This window comes from Lepidochelys kempii, chromosome 27 (genome assembly GCF_965140285.1).
Source record: "Lepidochelys kempii isolate rLepKem1 chromosome 27, rLepKem1.hap1, whole genome shotgun sequence".
Classification (NCBI taxonomy): Eukaryota; Metazoa; Chordata; order Testudines; family Cheloniidae; genus Lepidochelys; species Lepidochelys kempii.
Window position 1 is genome coordinate 12,612,283 of NC_136406.1, and position 22,711 is coordinate 12,634,993.

The following is a 22,711-nucleotide window of genomic DNA, read 5'->3' on the forward strand; positions in this document are numbered from 1 at the left end:
AATGTATGAATTCCCTATTCAGTGTTGATATGAACAAAATATCTCAGACACAGTCTGGAACAGTTTGAAACCTTTTAAAAATGACACCTGAGAGGCGAAAAAAAGTTAGAGGAGTCTAAGCCCAGGCACGGCTATTTTATAACCGATGCTTTGCTTCTCTGGGAAGTTTTGTTAAACCAGTTTTTGGAGCTCGCAAACAGCTGTCAAGATTGTCTGTCTTTGAGTGAATTATCCACTGTGATTTACTAATCTCTTACTTTTTAAAAGACTCAGATAAAATAACACTATGTGTGTGCGCGCGAGAGAAAGTAAGACATCACATGTTATCGCAAGATTAGCTTCAATCAATCTGTGGCGAAAAATATCTTCCCTGCCTGCTTATTGCTTAGAGGGCGGCTGTATTTCAAGGCGAAATTGGATAGGCAGTTTCCAAAGATTGCCCCCATCCTGCAATTTATAACTCTCTGATCCAAACTGCGGAGTTTGGAAAGTGTCCATTCAACCCCCCGAAATTTAAAGGGTTTTCAATGAGAGCAGGGGGAGGATTTTGTCACATATAACATCATTTTCCCCCCTCAACGACAGAGATAGGATTCATTCAGAATGTTTTTTAAGTGTCCTGTGCGACCACTCGTCGAAACCTGCAAATAATCCATTACAAAAAATGCACATGATTCTATGATTCTATGATTCACATGTATAATACATACTGCTGTGGGGTGTGCAGAACTTGGCTTCCTTCTTTCTTCCAAGGCAAGATTTCCTTTCTTTCTTTCTTTCTTTCTTTCTTTCTTTCTTTCTTTCTTTCTTTCTTTCTTTCTTTCTTTCTTTCTTTCTTTCTTTCTTTCTTTCTTTCTTTTAAAGAAAGGTACAATCTAAAACAGTTTATGCAATAAATGCCTTTCTCACTGGTTCTGATCCAGTGTTCGTGGGTTTACATCCCATTACTCCATTGAGTTCATCGGGGTAACTGCTGATTTACACAGATTGGAGGTCAGAATCAGGCCCGCCGCGTTTCCCGTTGCTAGAGCATTGAACTTTGCTTATCAAGGCAATGTTCTTATTCCGCTATGCCTTGAACAATCGGCCAAGACCTTGAATTTCGGGGGGAGGGGGAAGAGTTAATTTAGAAAGTTAGCCTATTGGAAAAACTAATCGGAACAAATATGCGCATACCAAGTTAGACCATTTCTCTGTGTGAGTCCATTATAGACGAAACTCTACCTAGCGCCACCACAAATATTTAATCCTGGAAAGTAACACTTGTTTCATTTCACAGTCCAGCGATCGTAAATACATAATGGCCTGCCTCAAAAGTATTCGAATTCCTTTTTTGCTGACATGCTCAATTCCAGCTGCTCATGACTAATAACGGTGGAAAACCATCCAGATGATCCGAAAAAAAAGGCAACATAATGAAATGCAGGACGAGTCACCCGTCTTTTCAACTTTCAGAAGGGGGATTAGTTTTTTTAATGCAATTATTTACTTATTGGTTCATTTATATAGTCCCCATCAGTATGAAAATTGAAAAAAAGATAAGATAAATTTGGAATAGGAGGCCAGGTCGTCTTGTCTTTAACGTGCTATGTACGGTTGTGTCTGCCATATGTGTATATATTTAATGTATGTCCCAGTTGTATATATATTTTAATAGCTATACCATAGGTGTATGCATATTTCTCTCTTTGTATGTGTGGATACAGTCAATGGATTGGTTAGGTTACCTTCTCCATTCAGTTCCTTTAACCCTAACTTCCAAAGGCAGGGTTAAAAAAGTGTAATTGGGAAATCAACTTCTTGTTGTTAAAATTTAGTTCTGTGTAGAGGGAAGAGGTGTGCCTTCCATGATCAGATATACATTCCCGCCCTCTTCACAGCTCAGATCCCTTCTCCCTTGTCCATCAAAGGTTTAATGCAATAAGTCTTTCCTAAAAAATACCCAGGAACATCCCCAAATATTATTGGGGAGGTTAATAATAATGGTATTAGAGTCACGCGCTTGGAGGGAGAGACAAGGAGAAGCTCAACTTTAGCTACAGATGTTTTCTTTTTGGGGAGGGGAAACACCCAGTCCCCTGAAAAAAAAACCCAGCAAAGTTTCCCATTAAAATTGACACCATGGGATGGCCCTAGCGGTCACGTCCACCTCGGATTGGTTCGCTCGCCGGAAGTTGCTCGCAGACGCCCTTTCCAACAGATAAGTCAACTGCTAGAGACCCTTTTTTTCCCTTCCCCCCAAAGTATATTTTGTCACAGCCACAGCCCCACAGATCCCGGTGCTGCTCCATGTGCAGACGACCCTCCCATCGGTGCTAGGGCCCAAAACAATCCGTGACAGCTGCTTCTCGGCCCCCATCTCCCCCCCCGCCCCCTCCCCTTCTTCCCATTGCAAACTGGGGGATGGGGGGGGGGAAACATTTCCCTTACCTCCTTTTGGGGTGAGATGAGTCGTCACCAGCCAGGACCGCTGCGGTACCTTCCGCCTCCCTTCCACTCAGGTTGGGGGGACCCAGCAGGGCGCGGTGCTCCCCAGCACAGAGATCCCCGTGGGGGTGCACCCAGAGGCAAAGACGAGCCGTCCAGTTTGGGATTTGATGACGAGAACTATCCAGCCCCGCAGCCAGAGGGGTCCACTTTCTCCAGGCTTGAGTCCGAAACTGGGGCCACCACCAGCCCCGGGACTGGACCTAGCCAAAGCATCGGCACCTCTTCCCAGCCCCAGGTAGCCACCAAGCCGGCAGGTTCCCAGGTGCTTTCGTTGCCTGACCACTTCACCCCTCCTGCTGCTACCGGGCACCGGCGAGAAAGCAGCCCTTCGTCATCTTGCTCGGATACTGTAAAGGGGGACTATGAAGCTTCCATTAGACTGAAACCCGGCTATGGATCATCCGGGACGGGGAAAACGGAAGAGCAGCGTTTTTTCCTCCAGGAGGCTTCACTTTTAGACAGGCCTAAAGACGACCCAACGGCGCAAGAAATACAAGGTGGGTACAGAAAGCAAAAAAAAAGAAGGCCAAAAGCAGGTTTGCAGTCGAAACAAGGTGATTTTAGCCAGACTGCCAAGGAGCGGAGGGGGGGAGGGCAGGGGGGGGGGAAGGTGGGCTTCCCCCCCTCCCCTCACTAACACAATGACCCTTTAGTTAAAAATTAATTTACAGCACCCAAGCATTCATGGCCGACTCAATTACAGCCCTCATTCCTGAGTGGCCCCATAGGAAAGATTTAAAAATAAAAGAAAATAACCCAGCGCTTGGAAAGATTTTTTTTTTCGCGATGTCTAGGCTGTACCGTAAACGAAAACGCATTTTTGCCCTGATATTCTTCTAGCTAAGAGATCCAAAGTCACAGACAGACAGGTAAGTCAGTTATGGACACAGTACGTTTGGAATAAAGGTGGGTAGGCGACCGGGGAACTAATTTGGAGGGTTTCTTTTCATAACCTGCTGAGCCCTGATAATTTCCCATGTGTAGATTCCAAAGAATGTTGCATTCTTCTCATCAGACTTGCAGACACCTGTGTAGGAAACTCCAGGGCAGTTTAGCTACATGAACTGCCCATTAGACCTGTTTTTTGAATTATAATTTAATTCCAACCCTCTGAAATATTTATCTAAAGCCAGCCTTGCCTTGCCTTGTTTTTCCCTAAATGTCTGGATCTGAGGCAAAATCCCCCTCCCCCATATGTGTCTCCTTTAGCTTGTGTGTATTTGGGGGAGAGGGAGGTCATCGTTCCAGTCCATAATCAAACATGGCTTTAAAAAAACAGCTATCGCTTTCGACCCTAGAAATCGAATTAAAATGAAATCACCAAGGCTATGCAAAATTGTGGACTCACCACAAGTATTGAAATGGCAAAGAGGACTTTTCTGCTGGGGGGTATACGTGAGGGTGGGGATTTCTTAAACTGCAACCAGGATCTTCATAATAAAAGCACCAAATTGTGAGATTGCACTTTTAATGGACTACCTCGCTTTAGCCAAGTTACCCTTTTTATTTTCACGAAGCCATCCTAATTTCTTTGCTTCCTGATACATTTTTAACGGCGCTATTTATATTGGTTATGTAATTGCTATCCTTTGAGTGGACAAGAAGGGCTGTCTCTTAGACTTGAAATTATGCGGTCATTTCAACAGGACTGCCAAGTCCACCCACCTCGGGAGAACTCGTCCGTTTATGTTCCTCTCCACGTCTATAGTGCTGTTTCTCCATAGAGCTTAGATAGATAGACATACATTTTGCTTCACAATTATTGTAACTTTAAGTGCAATTTCCTGGAAGTTCCCTACTTTCTCTAGTTCTCTACTAACAGTGTTGAAAACCGTGAAAACGACCTGTTAGTGCAACGGGCTTATTTAAACAAATGAATCCATTAATTCTTAACTGTATTCCCCTCTGAAACTAACCTGAGGTTAGCAATTTGAATATTTTATTGAAATAAGAGCATAGTTTTGTATATTTCCCTGGACTGCCTTTGTCAATCAGCAGTTCTAATTCTTGGCAACGGAGAATTATTAGAAAGATTTAAACCTCTTTCAAAAGTATCCCTGGAATCAAGGTAACTGGATGAAAGTACTCGAAGCAAAACAAAAAACAAACGACCCCCCCACCACACACACACACAAAAAACTCCAACAACCCTGAAAACTGGTTATGTTGTAATCTTTCGAAGTTTTTTTGGTAGGTTAATGCCTGAAAGAAAAGGGTTTACACTATGATCCCTTGAGGCTATATGTGAAGCAACTAGACTAAACATTTAATTTGGTAAAGTTAAATGTGCATATACAGATTGGACTGCTCATTGGATCATAAAATAAGTTTTTTTTAAAAAAAACATTTTGATATTCCATTATTTAATGGCAATCAACCTAATGTTTCCTATATTATGCTGTACCTGCTGCTAAATTACTTTTTAAGGCTTAGCCACTCTGCCAAAATACTCTACTACTAATTAAAGAACATTTCAACTGACTGAGTCAGTAACTTTGCAGCGTCTGCAGAGACCAATAAAGATTTAAAAATAAAGTTTGGGGTTTTTTTTTTTTTCACACTGAGAGCTCGATCCTGCCAAGCACATGAAAGCCTTTACTCACGTGAGTTGTCTAAGGGATTGTTCATGTGACTAAAGTTACGTGCTGAATTTAAGGATTGGCGTTCACCATGACAATCAGTTTAACCCCAACTGCATTAAAAACTAGATTATGTGTGTTTAAATATGTCCCTTATTAGCCACAGAAACAAGGCTATTGACCTCTAATACATTAAAAACAAAGCAGCAAACAAAACCTGAAGCACGCTGCTGCGGAAATATAGTTTAGCGTTTGTGCCTTGCCACAGAGGAACACTTTTGGTTTTTATCTTCCTTACAAAGCGTTCACTTATATTTAGCACCTGCAGACAATAAGAGAAGTATTTTGAGAAAACTTTTAACTGTGAGGGAACCAGGTCCGTAGGGGTTTTTTTATATATATTTCTTAGTGTCTGAAAAATTCCTCTCCGCTGTTGGGAGACCTGATTCTGCTCTTAAGTACAAGGATCTATATCATGGAAAACAGAATTTGCTCCTACAGTTCGATTTGCTTAATTCTTCACATACTGGGGGGATGTGATCATGCTGTAATGACATATAAGGTGTGGGTCGGATTCTAGGGTTTTCTATCCAGAAAATGACTCAGTCTAGAAATGATTTTAGGCCCTGGAAACACATTCACTGACAGCTGTTTTTCAATATGTTCAGGTGTATGCTGGACGGACCAAAATGATGTGTCGAATGGCTTCCTATTGAGTTCTTTGACTCACTTAAATGGACACCGTCGATTTTTTTTAAAAAATCGCTTTTCTCTGAATCATGTTGACTTTCTATCGTTGCACCTGTCTCCGAAAATGACTGAAAGAGATTAGATTGAGAATTTTTTTTTTAAATTGTGCCCATTTGACAGCAGCAACTTGTGTCAAGTCAGGTTCACTTTTCACAGTCAATTCCTCCTTTGTTTTGTGGGAAACTTTACCACAACAAGAGGTCAAATAGTATTCAATACAATCATAAATTGTTAACATGTAATTGTAAAACCACAGACAACTGGCAGGGGGATTCAGGAGCAGGTCTAATACCTGAAGCTACCTTTAGCTTTAAAAAAAAAATTGAGCATAAATTACAAATTGATGGTGTCTCTTTCAGTTTTGCAAGGATGATTATATTATATCTTATATATTATATTATATCTTTTTCCCCCTTAATTTTTTCCACCACTCTTTTATTCTAGTACATGCACACATTAAGGTGGGATATGACATCTTATACTGGATATGATTTTCACTGGTCCTTGGAGTCTTACATGTCCTGTGGACATTTCCAGCCAATCGCTTTCGCGTCTAAATTTCGGAGACGAAGGCTGTGTCGTTTCATTATCTCTGATCAGGGTTATTTCACTGCGCGCCTTGTATTAATTTGCTAATCGCCATGTATGATGCTGCGGCTTTAGTCTTTGAGTCTGCATTGTAAGACTGGTCCTCGCAAAATGTGATGCATTTGCTTAATTTATGTACGCCTGAACATCAGTGAACTACTAATATAATAAAGTGGGTTCCGCTGGTAATAAGAAAACTGTAAAACTACGCAGTTGTGTAATATAAAGGCTTCTGGTTTTAATTTCATTCCTGGGTTGCTATCTCATATAAAGCTGCTTGGGACTGGAAAATCTTGGTTATTCCATGCCTTACAGAAACTTTTTTTAAAAGCATAATTCAATTTCTTTTATCTGGGATTCACAACAGATACTTGGGTTCAGTGAAAAAGGAGCTAAAAGATTGTTACTGACAGTCTAAATTCAGGTACCTTCCTCTGAAGTTGGTTTACAGAGAACTAGTTTTTTTTTTAAAGTGGACAAATTAGTTGCGTTTTCTGACTCTTTTAATGAATAGAAAATTATTCTTTCTTTCTTTCTTTCTTTCTTTCTTTCTTTCTTTCTTTCTTTCTTTCTTTCTTTCTTTCTTTCTTTCTTTCTTTCTTTCTTTCTTTCTTTCTTTCTTTTTTCATTTGCATCAAAACACAGTTACAAATGTTTGTCTTATACTTGGCAGAGGATTCAAAAGCTGCAGCTATAACTGGCAGCTGGCTGACTGCAAAGGGTGAAAAGGAAAAAAGAAGCCCTTATACTAAATACCAGACGCTGGAGCTGGGAAAGAAATTCTTCTTTATGTATTTGACCAGAGAGCGCCGCCTAGAGGTCAGACGAAGTGCCAGCTTCACAGATTAGACAAGTCAAAATCTGGTTCCACAACCGCAGAATGAAACTGAAAAAAAATGACCAAAGATAATTGGGTGCGACCAGAATTTAACAGCTCTGTTCTCATTGTGACAAGTGACTAAATAAAACCAACGCAAATCAATTTGTGGGGAAGAAAGGGAGGGGTAATATTTATTTTTTGTCTTTGTTACCGCTGCTGTAACAATGTTAAGGGGTTTCAAATATATATTTTATTATCTCTTAAACCATGTGGTTAAGAAATATTCCGACGTAGTGTTTTCTGTTTGTGATATATCCTTCAGGATGAAGCATAGTTAAAAAGAACTCACTCTAAAGTAATAGCCCCACTGACATTTCTTTCGAATGGCGCTCCTACAATGCTAGACAGTAAGGGTTTTTAAGACAACTTTTTAATCTTATCCATTTAAATGCGATAAGCACCTTCCATATGTAACACATTCTGGCTGAAAATATTCCCCCACTCTTACAGAACTGATGACAAATACTCCCAGAGGCTAGTTCTGATGGATGGGAACCCTGACAAACAGCTGTTGTAACAATATTCTAATAAAACCATAGCGTGGTGCAGGTCTAAATAAAACATAATGAGAACTTGAGCGTCAAAAGCACATATATATATGTATAATATATATAATATATATATATATTAAAAAAATAGATACAGACACAGATATACATATATTGATATATACGCATACACTTTCATTTTCCCTTGCCTATTAATTATTTTAGCAGGTATCTCTTGACGAGTGGAAGTTGTCCTATAGCTAAGATATCCATTAACTATATGAGAGCAGGAGCTGGTCTGTGACGCCTAAATTTAAAACCTTTTGAAGAACTTTCGCAACAGCCAGAAAGGGGGTGGGGGTGGGGGAATCCCATTACTTTAAAATGTTATTCTAGCTCAAGGATTAAACCCAATATATAGTTTATGAAGTTTTGTTATGATTATTATTAAGCTTTCCATTATTTATTTTAAACCTGGTCGTGAAATTATATGGCACATGCAGTTTTGTACTTCACACTTATCTAGGTCGTTTTATTTATGTTTCAGTCTGTAATTTGATGGGGGGGGGGTGTATTTAATTTCCAAATTTGAGCAGTGAAAGCTCAATGATAAACATATTCTTTCAGTTTGTTGTTTTGTATAAGTGGAAGAGCTCTCAGTACCAATGTCACTCCAACGCTGGAAGCTTTGAAGAAGATAAATGAAAAATGTTTGATCTAGTGGTTTCAATTTTTTTAAAAAAATCTCTGTAGCAGATAGAATTCAATATAAGACGTTTTGACATGTGTGGGGCGTGGATTATTTGTCAATGAAACACAAATAAAGTTTGATAGCAGTATAGCCTTTTGACTTTTTTCCAGAGTTTGATTTAAACTTGAACCTGCCCCTCTCTGGTGCACTGTGAGTCATGACTGTGATCAAAAACGAAACGATACATTTGAAATAAAAAGTGTATCTTTGTTTTAAATCCCAGTCGATGCCAGAGAGGCTTACTAATATTTTTTCTATGCCTTGTAATTTTCAAAAAAAGGTCTAATATTGCACAAAAATAAAAATCTAGGCTGCTTGATATTCTGATCGTCAATTATTTCTCTTTTTATAATGTATGGTTGGATGGTGGTGTTGTGGTGTTTTCTTTTAAATCTGTGTTTTCTTTCTGTTCACCACCTGATGTGATGTAAACTGTTTGAAGTTCAACAACATGGCTAAGTTTTATTGTATTTCCGGTACAATAGATTTATATACCACCCCGTCCAGTCTTTAAAGGCTTTGCAAATGAAATGAAGCTAAGTTATAGTCAAGTTTCAGGCTCCTCCCTGCATCTCTTGAACTCGGACTAGTTGTTGTGGTGGGTTTGGTTTGGTTTGGTTTTTCTTCTAATGAACTTTTAAACGCTAGGAAACTTGTACTTTAGAAACATGGCTATCTTTACTTTATTGTCTTTCGAGTGAGTTGATTTATTTATTTAACCCACTTATAGAAGAATACAACGCACGAGGTAAGACATTTAATTTATATTTTATGACACTTAAAAAAAGATGGCAGCAGGAAAACTGAAGTAGAAAATCTCAGTGTTATATATTTTAAAGGAATCTAAATTTAAATCCTTTCATGTTCTTGAAAAGTTCTAAAAGTCTTCTAAGAATTAAGGAAATCTCACAGAACCTTGAACCTCAGCAAAAACTCCTTTTGGGGCTGTTATCCAACCATCTTTCCTCACCCTCTCCTCAGCTTGCTAGGTCTAATTCTCCCCCTTTATAAAATTGGTAATTATTTTATATAATCACTGTAAACATATCATTTATATATTCAATGCAAAAAAGGATAAGTTCCTTAAGGTTGCTAGGTTATAGCTATAGAAGAGATGTGGCGATGCTCTTCCTATTGTTCCCATCGATTCAAACTTTTTGAAAAATTGGATTAAGTTATACTTACTTTTTGGGGTGTGGGAGAGAGAAAATGAATTATGATTTTTGATTTCCAGAATTCACTGGTTTTATGTTATTGTTATTGTCAGCAGGAAGTTGTCCAAATATTTGGCGGTTGTTGTTTTTTTAACAAAAATCAGATTTTTCAAAAAATATTTTCACACGGGAAAAGATGCTTTCATTTGCGTTTATTAAAATTTTTGTGCTCTATTTATAGCTGAGATAATCTTTTGTTTCTCAAACTCAATAGCATTTTACTGGTTCCTCTAGTCTATTTGTAAACTATTTGTAAACTCCTGCAGGAGAGATCCGTTCTAGACACTGTACATAGGAAATAATCTGAATGGATATTTCGTGAAATCGTAGGGGTTTTTTGTCTTTGAAAAGACCCTTTTGTTGCTTTTGTTTCCTAGCAACTGTTTTCTATTATAAAAGTTCAGATTGTAAGTGATGTCAAACAAAATGGCCGCCCGGGCGCCTTTCTTGGTAATTTTAGCCTTTGACCCAGGAAAGAACTAGAACTGCTCTGTGAATTAGGTAGTTTCATGTTGTTGGGGTTTTATTTTTAAACACAAGAACATAAAACTACCTGATTTACTCCAGTTATTCTCCTCGATTTTGTTTATTCAGGCAGTTGGATCAGAGGAAAATGATAGGTACGTTTATTTATTTATTTATTCCTTTATTTATTTATTTATTTGTCAACTCAAACCATATTAACGAATTTTTTAGTATCTAAGGGCTAAGCAAGTTGGCAACAGTCCCTGTTAGCTTTGCAAAAAATAAGAATAAAAATCAGGGATTATGCAGACAGGGGTTTGTTTGTTTTTTTCCTTCAAAATTCTGTTTCAATGCCGTTTTGCGAGAATGTATAATGACGCACAAAACAATTTAACGACTGATGAAGGGCTCCATCCTGCTCCTGCTAAATTCCGTGGGATCAGGATCCGTTCCCAACAGGAGACTTCTTAAAAATATATTCTATAATTCCTTTATGTATATAAAGGGAATGGAGGGTTTTTTTGTTTTTTTTTTTGAATAAGAAATCCACATCTATGCTTAAATTATAAAATATTAATTCAGGGAACACACTAAAACTCCCTCCAGGTTTCTTCAGTTGCCCCGAATTATTAAGTTATGTTCATTATAAACCCTATTGCAAAGATGCATACAAAGATGCATCTATTTCATTTATTTGAGCATAAGCTTTCGTGAGCTACAGCTCACTTCATCGGATGCTCACGAAGGCTTATGCTCAAATAAATTGGTTAGTCTCTAAGGTGCCACAAGTCCTCCTTTTCTTTTTACTGATACAGACTGACACGGCTGCTACTCTGAAACCTTTCTATTTCAGTTATTTATCAGACATAGTTTGAATGGTACTGTGCAATCGGTTGTCTCTTGAGATCTCCTGTTTCTTCTCTACCTACATTCGAAATAGACACGGTAGCTACAAAGTGAGTTTAACATAATATGGACTAAGAACAGATGCTACTTATGTACTCCACGTGCACATTGGTGTTTTTCTATACTGATAAATTAAAAATATTTTTACAGGTGGGTACACACGCGCCTCCGTGTGAGGCTGTAGATAATTTGTTTTCGGTTTAGTAGTAAAACAACCGTTTATCGTTTAACTTAAAAGATATGATCTTCAAATGAAGCTAACCAAGGATAATGCATGCAAAAGTATTTAAATACAAGCCTCCCACTGTGGTAGAAATATTGATGATCAAAGTTATTTCTCAGTAACCTAAAATATTCCACGTTAGTAGGCTCCTAAAAACTATATTTATACTGTGTAATGATATCAAAGAATGGAAATACCTTTCTGTATACCAGTTTCTGAAATGAGCATAAAAGTAAATATTATATCGTCTGGGGCGAGATTTTTTTTTTAAGTGTGCTTGCCTCACACTTTGAGTTTCGAATTACTAAAGATGGAGGGGTTATCCAAGTTTAGAATATTATCTGCTATTTCTTCTGTAGCCGAAGGATTGCTGTGAATTCAGTTTATTCTAGGGTCGGAATGGTAAAAAACTGTTTTATAGCCTTTAACCAGGGGCATGCTTTATCCCTGCAACTGGTGATTGTTGTAGGCAATGTGCCCATCTTCCCTATTAAACTAGCAGCCATTCAGGAAAAAAAAAAAAAAACGGGGGGGGGGGGGGGCGGGAGGAAGTCAGCATAAAACTATTTGCATTCCATACTTGTAATAAGTTCTGTAAGTCTTTATAATAGAAACAAAGTGATATTTATGTTATCACCAGAACATCGCTCCGGAAATGAACAATCTTGCAAAGTTAATAATCAACGATTAGGTAATAGTATCCCCATAAGGCGAACACTAACCTGTCTTGTAAAGGCATGGCCTCCAGATTTTGATCTCACTTGCCCCAATGTAAAGACAGCAGCAGGGTTCATTGAAGCTAATGGAGTTACAGTGCTGTAACTGAGATCAGAATCCCCCCCCCCGAACCCCCACGGTTGAAAACAGAACTGGGTCTATTTTCCAAAGGGCGGTGGGAAGGAAAAAGGGGAAACATCCTATATGTGAATTAAAAACTAGTTGCCATGATGCATCTGATTTGCCTGGCTTATATCTGAAGCGGTTTGTTTTCTTTTCATTCCAAATCAGAAGGATAAGAGCGACTTCACCTGGAGAAGCAGCGATGCTGGGATTGCTACAGAAAGCTCCGTATAATAACGGATTCGTTTGCAAAATAACATCAGCTCCTGCTCTGCACTCCCCCACCCCCGCCACACACACGAATGACAATGAACAACTCCTGTTAAATGCACCAAATTAACCCCAACATCTTATTCTTTCGCAGCGCTCCAGTCTACCTAAAATTCTCTCAACCCCATTCAGTATGAGTCTAAGCTGTTGGCAAAGTGCTGTAAAAATAGCTATTTGAAAGAATACCCCCCATCTCTCTCTCTCTCTCTCTCTCTCTCTTTTGGCAAGGTCTCATGCTATAGATTTTATTGAAGGAATTATTTAACGACCTAATTCTAGTGTGCTTTTCTTTTCCTTCTGTCCCTGGGTGGAAGCCACCGGCCTTCTCTCACTACCATGGCTTGTTAATTCCATTTCCCTCTTCCCCCTCCAATAATATGTTTGGGTCCCAATTCTATCCCAAGACCCGATTCGGATTCCACTAACCCAGCAGCCACTCTCCGGAAGTCAGTGGAGTTCCATGTGTGAAAATCCACATGCAGCCAGAAGAGACTCAGACCCCCACTTATTTCAAACAACTTATCATATTCTTTCAAAGGGCGAAAGCCACAATACTGGTTCAAAGCAAGAATCCCACTTTTATTTTAATTTTCTTTCCCACAGCTTGTCCTTTAAAAGGCACACAAGGTTTTACTGTACCAGGGGTCTAAATGCGTTATTAACAGCTAAGATTACAACCCTCCTTTCGGATAGTGTTTTTAGCCAGAGTAAAGTTTCGTTTCTTGTCCACATGTGTAAGTTGTTTTGCTTCTCTTCAGACCAGGATTTCCTCCCCCCCACCCCCCGCCACTCACCACTTGCGGATTTTGAACAGACGGCGGTATTCATACTCAGAGGCAACACAGGAAGTGGTAAAGGTAGATGCTTCTGCTTTTAGGCTACAGAAACTTATTTCACTTTTTGAAAGAAAGGTTTTACTCTTCAGGACCTTTTTGATTATTTTTATTTATTTATTTATTTATTTGTTTGTTTATTTATTATTCGCCCTCCTCATGAGTTTTGCAAGTACCCCTGACTGAATTTCCTTTCATAACGTTTTAGACTCGTGTAAATGTAAACATTCTGTTTTGTGCTACTGTTTTATGCTGAGTTTTGAAGTCTGCTTCCTTTCTCTTTTTATTCCCTTTTAATCAGTTATTAGCTTGGTTGTTATGCTTTAACGCTGAATGTTCTTCCCAGCTGCCGAATGAACGCTAGGATATTTGGGATTTGGGGTTATCTTGGAATCTGGCCCTTCAATCGCTCGGTAGCTATGAAGTTCATTCCCAACTTTTATTCACTCCATCTTGCCCTTATGTACTGAAAAGAAAAACTGCATGACACAGTGAAATTCTCTTAAATGAAAGGATATGATACACATTGTGCACAGACGCCATATTGGCCTCTTGGCTCAGAACTCCTACAATCCTTACCCAATTCTGTCTTAAGATAAAACTATTGAGGTCAATGGGTTTTTTGCCCTAGAAAGGAATACCGGATCAAAGCTTTTGTGTCCGCAGAAGGGTTCCATCTTCTTCAAGTGGAAGATAAGGAAGAAAAATCTCATGGGAAAAGGTGCCATTTCTAATAACAGATTTTTTTCTTTAAAAAAAAGGGGGGAGGTAACTATGGTTTTGGTAAGAAATGGATCGTCTTTTTTTTTCTTGTGCCAGATCTTATAAATCAGTGAAATGTGACTGTTACACCGAGTTATAATCTTCGTATTTAAAACACACTTTATATTTGGCTGTTTTCAGCAGAGAACTATCAGCCCAAGTAGCTGATTGTTCAGGGTGAAATTTGGCAGATGTGTATTTCAATGGGAAGAGCTATTTAGAAATTATTTCTTTCCCCTCCCGTAAACAATAAATATTATTTATAAATAGCAGCTGGGTTCAAAAAAGCTTTGGCTTTCCAGTCCAAGCACAAAATATTTAGCATTTTTCCTCACAGCCAAAAGGACTTGGAAAGTTTGGCAGGGATGCTGAAAACAAAACTAAAAAAAGCGGCTATTCTAGATTTCTGGGAAATAACTATTCCCAGTTCCGCTTCCTGTATCCAGTTCATAAATGCACAGCTCTAAAATGAATCCATCTAGTACATAAATCAAGCAGAACTTGTACGTCATCTGTCCAAATATATCAAAGTTGCACCCGTGCAATTTACATTGAGAATCTCTAATACAGTCAATTTCTCTTTTGCTTTTCCTGGTCCAAGTTGTTTGCAAAGCACTGAACTTTTCATGCAGTTTCTGGTGTGTGTCGTTATTATTATCATCCAATTCTCTACAATGTACACCAAAGTACACACATAAAAGTGCATCTTCACAACAGATAGATTTGGTATTAAAATATAGCTGTGAAGAAGAATGCAGACCATCCTCCAACCCTCCTTCGCCCCCCCCCCCCAAAGGATACAAGAAGATGAAATATGGGTGATGCAAATTAAAAATAAACCATCGGACAAACAGAAACCTCCAAAGTAGCCAAAATAGATTCATTCTGCAGATCTCCTTGTGTGGTTTCCATTCACTAGGGATCCCAAGACCTTTGGATTCTGTTTCAGCGTTAGGCTCTTGGAATCTTTTTGGTTTTAATTTATATACTACAGAAAATTATATACTCAGCAGCTGACATGCTTCATAATTATTTATAGGAGGTGCACCAGGATTCTTCCAAGAATATATTTATTACAGGTAAGACATGCCCTATTTATCTTGCAACCCCAGAACAGGTGTTTGGCTTCAATTAATGTTCAATAGTTCCACACACACTTATTCACCATCACCACCACCACCGCCGTGGCTGTTTATCCATCATTTATATCATAAACACACTCCCACCAGCCAACCAAGTTTGAGGGCCACAATGCACTTAAATCTGTCCACTCCTTTTCAAGCTATCATAACATTTGGAGAGTTCCTCCGAATCCGTTATGAGAGAGATTGAGTTTTGAAAATCATTCCTGTAAGGCAATACAGCTGAGAAAGATGACAAAGTACTCAGCAAGCTCGTATTTCACTTTTAATAACATCGGGGTATTTTCATTTCGGAGCCTTTCCGACTCTTAGGGAAGTTTTAAAAAAAGTTAGAAAACGCAAGGATTACCCAAGGCGTTTTACACAAACCCTTTTTGTTACTGGTACACACTGGAGATTGTTCCTTAAGGAGCCCGGTCCCGCACACTTACCCAAGAGAGTAACTATGATTATGAGGAGCCCCATGGAACTTAGTGGGTCAGAATTCTGTTCTTCCATCGATTTATATCCAATTGGAAATGGAGTTACTTTGGATTTACCCTGATGTAAGTGAGGGTAGAATCTGAACCAGTTGGACTCGTCACCTGTGCAAATGTATTCCCGGCACTATTTCAAGACCCCAGACCAGTGGATATGAACATATCATAGAAGGGTCTGCAAACCGTGAAAGAAACAGCACTTTTGTTGTTATTGCCAGATGTATGTATAGATGTGATTAAAAATACTAAATACAGGATTGAATATTTACAATCCTTACACACCCACCACCCCGATTTATTTTAGAGAAGAGCCTATTTACTAACAAGAACTCATCTAGAAGAAGACACATCCAGGAGATTTAGACATATGTCATTCTACACATTCTATAGCTCACTTGCTTACATAAGACACATTTTGTGGGAATTAAGGGAAAATGCAGAAGGCTTGGGGATTGGCTTTTAAGTGCCTTTAACATTTTCCACTAGTAAAATGCCTCTGCCTTAGAGATATTTCACACACATTATGTGTTATATCTCTATCTATATAGTAAGAGAGAGAGAGGAGAAAGATTTGGTTTGCTTTCTCTTAACTGGAAGATGGTTACTTAACACCCAATATCTGATTATTAGTAAACTCCTAAAGACATATCAAATATACATCAGAGTACACTTAGAAAATATTCTTAATGGGTAATATTTTGAGCAAGTTATATTCGATTAACTTTAAAAAGAATTCTGTGTTAGGAGAAGAACTCTAGAGAGATGCAAGGAGGCAAATCCGTCCAGACTGTATATAGCTCAGCTGAAGACCGGGGATAATTTTGCACATAGTCACAGCAGAATTTAACCAGCATTTAAAATCTTAGTGTAACCCTCTTGGAAAGAATGCATCTGCCATAATTTGGCTGGACGGACGCTGTTTCCTCTACGGTCCAGACTAGTTAGTAGCTGTATCTCGTTTAAAGCCTGTTACTCGTTTCCTGAGCTATTAGCAAAAAGAAATCCACCCCGTTTTAAAAAATCATGTTTACATACAAGTGGATTTTTTTTCATACATGCATATATGTGAATGTGGGAGTGGGGTAGGTGGCGAGCCATAAGCTGCAGTCTACAATGTGAAAGCCTCCTTCCCTCCACCCCCCCTTTTCTTTTCCACAGGCAATAAATTCAAGGCTATAAAAATCAAAGAAAGCTAATGTAAGTGTTATTAAACTATTTAACCGTCACAAGTGTAACGCATTCTGTAACAAAGCAGGATCCGTGCCACACTGTATTTTACTAGCCTTGTAAAGTTAAAGGAAGGCTTCTAGTTTCAAGCGGTATATGCGACTATTTCAGCCCTAGCAACGCAATCCTGGGGTTACACTGGTGAAGTACCGAGACATGCATTCTTACTTTTTCCGTTTTAGACAAACCCATCTATAGACAATGGAGGTATTATGGTCCGCCCGGCAAAATTATGATGTCAGATACATTACAATGACATCTGAAATTTCAAATCTACTCCGGTTATTTTCCTGTGTTAAGAATCCAAGTTTTGACCCATTCCAGAAGGGTGAACGCTTTATAACCACAGCGCCTTCCCTCGTTTAACAATGCATCAACGTCTCTCTCTAATAACTAACTTTTTGGCCGAATTGTACCACATTCTCCGGCTTGTTACAATTGCACTTGGGCAACTGAATGGCAAAGATTTGCTTTCGTTTCTATTCCCCGCCAGACGATGGTTATTAAAGCTAGAGAGATCCGCGTGTTGTGTCTCTCTCCCGCCCCCCGCCCCTTATGTTTCAGAAGCAAATCTATGAAGGCGTATTAGCCCCTCACTGTATGTTTCGTGGCTTTCTAAACTACTGACGCTTTGCAACATTGCATAAACATAAAACAATCCATCCTTGATATGGAATGCAAGGGCGAATGACAGCGCTGCTCAGCCCCCTCGCCTTCGATTGATTTACGCCTCCACGGACGCTTTATCAGGCGCTCGAAAAAAGTTTGACCAATCATTTTGCTAGGAGCTCACAACACAGCAGCCCAACTGTACTTTGTTGGCTAGGAAGTTGGAGAAGGGGGTAGAGTACAAATCTAGATCTGTCCTATCTCTCTCTCTCTATATTTTTTCCCTTCATTGAACCGTGCTTTGTATGATGTCTGAGAATGTCCATTTCTGGGACTCTTAGCAATTATTATGTCGACTCTATTATAAGTCATGACAGTGAAGACTCGCCTTCAGCTAAATTTTCAACTGGGCAATATACAAGTTCCAGGCAAGCTGGACATAATGATCATCTAGAATTCCCCTCTTGTAGTTTCCAGCCAAAACCTCCAGTTTTCAGCGCCTCCTGGACTCCTCTGAATCCACATTCTTCTGGTACCCTTCCTTCGGTCTATCATCCATATATTCAACATCAAAGCGTCCCTTCTGATAGCAGGTATCTACGAAGCTGGCTGGATCCAGTGCCCAGAACAGAGAACATACCCGGGCAGGGATCAGTTAAATCAGAGCCTCTGCTGGGGCACCCCGGGGAAGTCCATAAACAAGGAGCACAGGAGTACAATTTAGAAACTTCTGCTGGAAGGGAGGCGATCGTTTCCAATCAAAGGCCCAGCTTCGAGGACAATAAAGTTTGTGAAGGAAGCGAGGACAAAGACAGGCCAGATCAAAGTAAGTTATAAAAGTGAGGAAGTAAACAGTATAAAAGCTGAGGCGGTGCAATAAAACGGGACAATGCAAAGCAAAGTTAAAATCATGTCTGAAAGAAAATCTCTCAGATTACTGGTGCCAACCTAAAGGACAGGAGGTGGTGGTGGTGGAAAGAGGTGGTGGTGGGGAAGAGAATGGCATTGCTTTGATTAAAACTCCTTACGCAGTGTGGAGTCCAGGGCAAATGCAAAAAGCTTGATCAAGCCTTCCTCTTTGCTGGCATGCATTCTTTCCAGACTCATTCAAAGCTCCAAAACTGTCGCTTTTCCTAGCAAAGGGTGATGTTTGTGGGGAGGGGAAAAAAACCGTAAATATTGGGAGGAAAGGGAATGGAGGATGAAAAATGGAATAAAACCGGGGGAGGGGGTGAGAAAAGAAAAAGGTGGAAGAGTTCACGTGGAGAAGTAAACAGCAACAATGTCTATTTCATGCTAGCTGCTCTTATTTACCTTGAGAGATCCAAAGCTGACGGTCTGCCTCGTTGTTTCATCTGTCAAGTTGCCTCTTTTTTGCTTGTTTATGAAATGTAGGGTATGAATACTTCAGAGCCACGCTTCCAAACAGGAAAGGGGGTCTGAACTTAAGTCTTTATTTGTACTGAAGCAGATTGGTGACCTGTTAAACCAAATCCTGTGTCTCTTTCGTGAATTGTTTTCTGCAACGTGGAGCAAACGCTTGCATTTATAATACGTACATATATGTATAAAGCTGCACTTTTAGATGGACACGCACACAGCTTTAGACACAAAACAAGGACATTCGAGCAAAATATCACGCGTGTCAGCTTCTCGCTAGCTCGTGCTTCTTTATTGTACCTGAAAGGTAAAACAGGGCTCTTCTCAGTCTAGAAAGAGGAGGGTGAAACCAGTCAAGATTCAGTCCCGTTATAAATATTTTGCATGGAATGCACACGTTTTTAAAACGAACTTGACAGCCCAATTCATAGTGTATCCAGGAGCAATATTCGCCGAAGGAATAACTCTCCAGCATGTTTAGAATGTGTAATTACACATTGATTTCTCCCCCCTCTTAAATTATCTTTATTTTATTTATTTTTGCAACGTGTAACGGGTATTGCAATTGCAACTACGTGATTCCAAATAAAAATATACAGTTTCTTGGTGTGCAGTGGTGGCGTTATGTCCATCATTTAACTTACCCCGTGCACAAAAAGAAAGTCCTAGTCTATTGTACTGGGCAGAGATCCAGAACAAACTGCGAGTGAGGTGAATGATTTGGGAGAATTAACAGAGCCAGGCTCGGTGCTCAATGTCCCTGAAACGGAATAAATACGAATCTTGTCCAGGACAGCGTTGTGAAGGTGCAGGTATCCACGCTAATAGGCTACTCTGTGGTTTCTACAGTATGTGGTTAAGACGCAAATTGTGTTTTAAATAACAGTTTGATTTTGGCGGATGTTGATAGAATGCCAGCAAAAAAATCTGTAACAGGACTGGAAGAGGGAGCTGATTTTCAGAGAGCATTCCCACCACTCTCACTGGCTGTTTCATTTTATTTTTAATATTACATAATAAGGAAGCTCGTGCCATCACAAGATTTTCATTTATTTGTTGGATTTTAAAAGAACGACCTGCCCCAAAAATCATTTCTCATTGGCTTTGCTGGGTTAAAGCATTGTGTAGAGTCACTAGATCAACCTATTCTTCCTGTATAAAATGTCATGTTTTTTTCCAAGAAGATCTTTTATGAAGAAGAGCCTCTCCGTTGCCATTAAAAGATAGGTAGCAGGACTAACGGTATCAATTATTAACAGCTTTCTTCCTCTTTAATATTTAATTCTGCATATTAGATCAAGTCAATTCCACTAAGGAAATAGCCGTGCAAATTTGTAAGATGCAGTACTTACAGTGGGAGATTAACAGGATTATTTTTAAAATATTCAATACATTTCCTTTTACGTAGAGGAAACATTGTGTTGGTCTGTGCGTGTTTTTTTTTAAATATAATGCTCCATTTAATTTATGTTCAGGTTTATGACTTTATCTATAATTTCAGAAGAGGCAAAGGAAGTAAAACAGAAGACTGTGATCTGGGTCATAATCTTTTCATTTTATTCCCCCAAGTTAGTTCAATGTTTACATGTAATTAGTAAAAGTGTGCAAAGCATTTCTCCCCCAAAAAATATTTCAGCACACCTTCTTGGTGACAAATTCACCAGCATACCTTTGGCACCTAAAGCTAGTGTGCTGTTAATGCAAATGATCTGGGATACTGTACTCATCAGACTTTATTTCTGATCTTTGTTCCAAAATCTTTTTGTCTCCACCTTGATTCGATGAAATTATTGGAAAGTGTTTATAAAATGTTCTTCTTTCCAATGCCACGTTAAGCGGGGAGGGGGATGGTGTGTATGTAACTTTGCTCTTTTCTATTGCATTACTTACATTTATAATACAACTGCAAATGCAATTGTGTTTCTGGATAACATTGACCAGAGCCCACCGAAGGGAGGTTTATTAGGATTATTGCTTGGCACTTAACAAAAATAGGCATGATTTACTGATGCCTTATTCAGAAGTAATCTATGTATTTTCTTAAGTACAATGCAGATAGGAATGGATATAGTCCTATGTATACACACATATCTGCAAAATATGCCTATAGATGCCTAAATTACTCTCTGTCCATCTACATACACGCGTGTGTGTGTGGATTTAGGCACATGTACACATACATGCATCTATACACGTATAGGTCCCGATCCTGCAGACACTTTAGGGCGTGCTTAATCGTGCTACCTTGGAAAACAATGGGGCCACTGCAGGTGGTCAAGCTGAGCACGTGCGTAATTGTTTGCAGGATCGGGATCCTATACATCAACCATACTCCCAGGTGGGTGGATATACTTTTGTCAACGTATATGCTTTTCAAGTAGCCTTTTCCTGGTACCTCATAACTCAGTGGGCATTTATTCATCTATATAAATTTGGTGGTATTATTGATTAAGACCATTCTGAGAAAAGAACAGGATACAGACTATTGACCTTACTGCTTGTCTTTCAGCCAACCCAGCGGCCAACTGGCTCCATGCCCGCTCCTCCAGAAAAAAAAGATGCCCTTACACCAAATACCAGACCCTGGAGCTAGAGAAGGAGTTTTTGTTCAATATGTACCTCACCAGGGACCGTAGACACGAAGTGGCCAGACTCCTCAACCTGAGTGAAAGACAAGTCAAAATCTGGTTTCAGAACCGAAGGATGAAAATGAAGAAAATGAACAAGGAACAGGGCAAAGAATAAGATACAGGAGGCAAATACCATGCTCTGTCTCCCAGCTTCCTCTATATTTATGGGTGATAGCTTCCGAACTATACTAATGAAGACACATAAAACGTGGGGAGGGGGGATTTGGTTCCACCTTTGCAAGCCGGAAGTTTATAATTTTTTTCGTATTGTTGCCAGTTAGAAAGCTACTAATGTGAAGGTGAAAATCCTGATTTAGGACACGTGCTGAGTTTTGTTTCTGTTCCTTGTTGTGGTTTTTTTTCCCCCATACAGTGTAGACATGCCAGATCCCTAGCCTGTGTTGCCGTCAGGATATGATGCCTTTATTTTCTAAATGAAAGACAAACAAACAAAAATTCCAACAACCACCACTACCTTGTCATAAATAAACATAGTCTATGCCCACGACACATCCCATTGTCTTTCTGTAATCACGTTACATGATTGTGTCTCTTAACCGATCCCCACATACATAAATTGAAGTGGCAAAGAAACCAGACCATTTACTAGAAGGCAGACACTTTCTTAAAATTCGAGTTTAATTGCATACAACACACCATTTTCAATTCACCAACTTTATACCGGTGTATTCAGATTAATGACAGTCAAATATCCCACTGCGCCTCTGTTTTAGTTTTTAAATTGTTTTAATCGCTCCGTGGTGGTTGAGTGACTTTGACCAGAGAATTTAGTATAATCTTAGAAATAATCTTCCCAACCTGGTAGTTTTATACGGGATCATTTGAAAAGTCTATCAGAATAAAAGTGTTAATTGTTTAGAAAAAAACAAAAACAAAAACAAAAAACCCAAACAAAAAACAACCCCCCACAAACAAACAAAAAGAAAAAAGAAAAACAAAAAAAGACAAAAAAGACCCCCCCTTCCAACTTATTTCTAACTTTTAGAGGGAAAATGACATTTTTCTAGTTAAAAACAAACAGAAAACAACAACAAAAACCCTACCTAAGTAGATCTATAAGAGAAGGTAAACTTGTGTTCTTAGTGTTAGAGTATTTATAATTTATTGTGAAATGAATTTTCCTAAAGAATTAGATTGTTTCAGAGGTAAAGTGCCACGGCTGTTGGTTGTACATTTCTTTCCCC

General features: G+C 39.1%; 1 protein-coding gene across 6 annotated transcripts in view; it reads left to right on the top strand.

Moving 5' to 3' along the window:
• The first annotated feature begins 2,155 nt into the window (after positions 1-2,155).
• The window catches only part of HOXB9 (homeobox B9), a 20,931-nt gene continuing 375 nt past the window's right edge, over positions 2,156-22,711 (top strand). The window contains exons 1-7 of one of the 6 annotated variants that reach the window (XM_078850707.1): positions 9,039-9,274; positions 10,335-10,360; positions 11,059-11,161; positions 12,343-13,301; positions 15,079-15,118; positions 17,070-18,322; positions 21,386-22,711. The exon at positions 21,386-22,711 is cut by the window's right edge and continues 375 nt beyond it. In XM_078850707.1, coding sequence (XP_078706833.1) covers positions 17,815-18,322; positions 21,386-21,621 — 744 coding nt within the window. In that variant the 5' untranslated portion in view covers positions 9,039-9,274; positions 10,335-10,360; positions 11,059-11,161; ... (1 more) ...; positions 15,079-15,118; positions 17,070-17,814 and the 3' untranslated portion in view covers positions 21,622-22,711. Of the gene's footprint in view, positions 2,988-3,167; positions 3,360-7,080; positions 8,815-9,038; positions 9,275-10,334; positions 10,361-11,058; positions 11,162-12,342; positions 13,302-15,078; positions 15,119-17,069; positions 18,323-21,385 lie in introns of those variants that run through there. The other 5 variants (XM_078850708.1, XM_073325741.2, XM_078850709.1 and 2 more) reach the window with 5 other exon arrangements.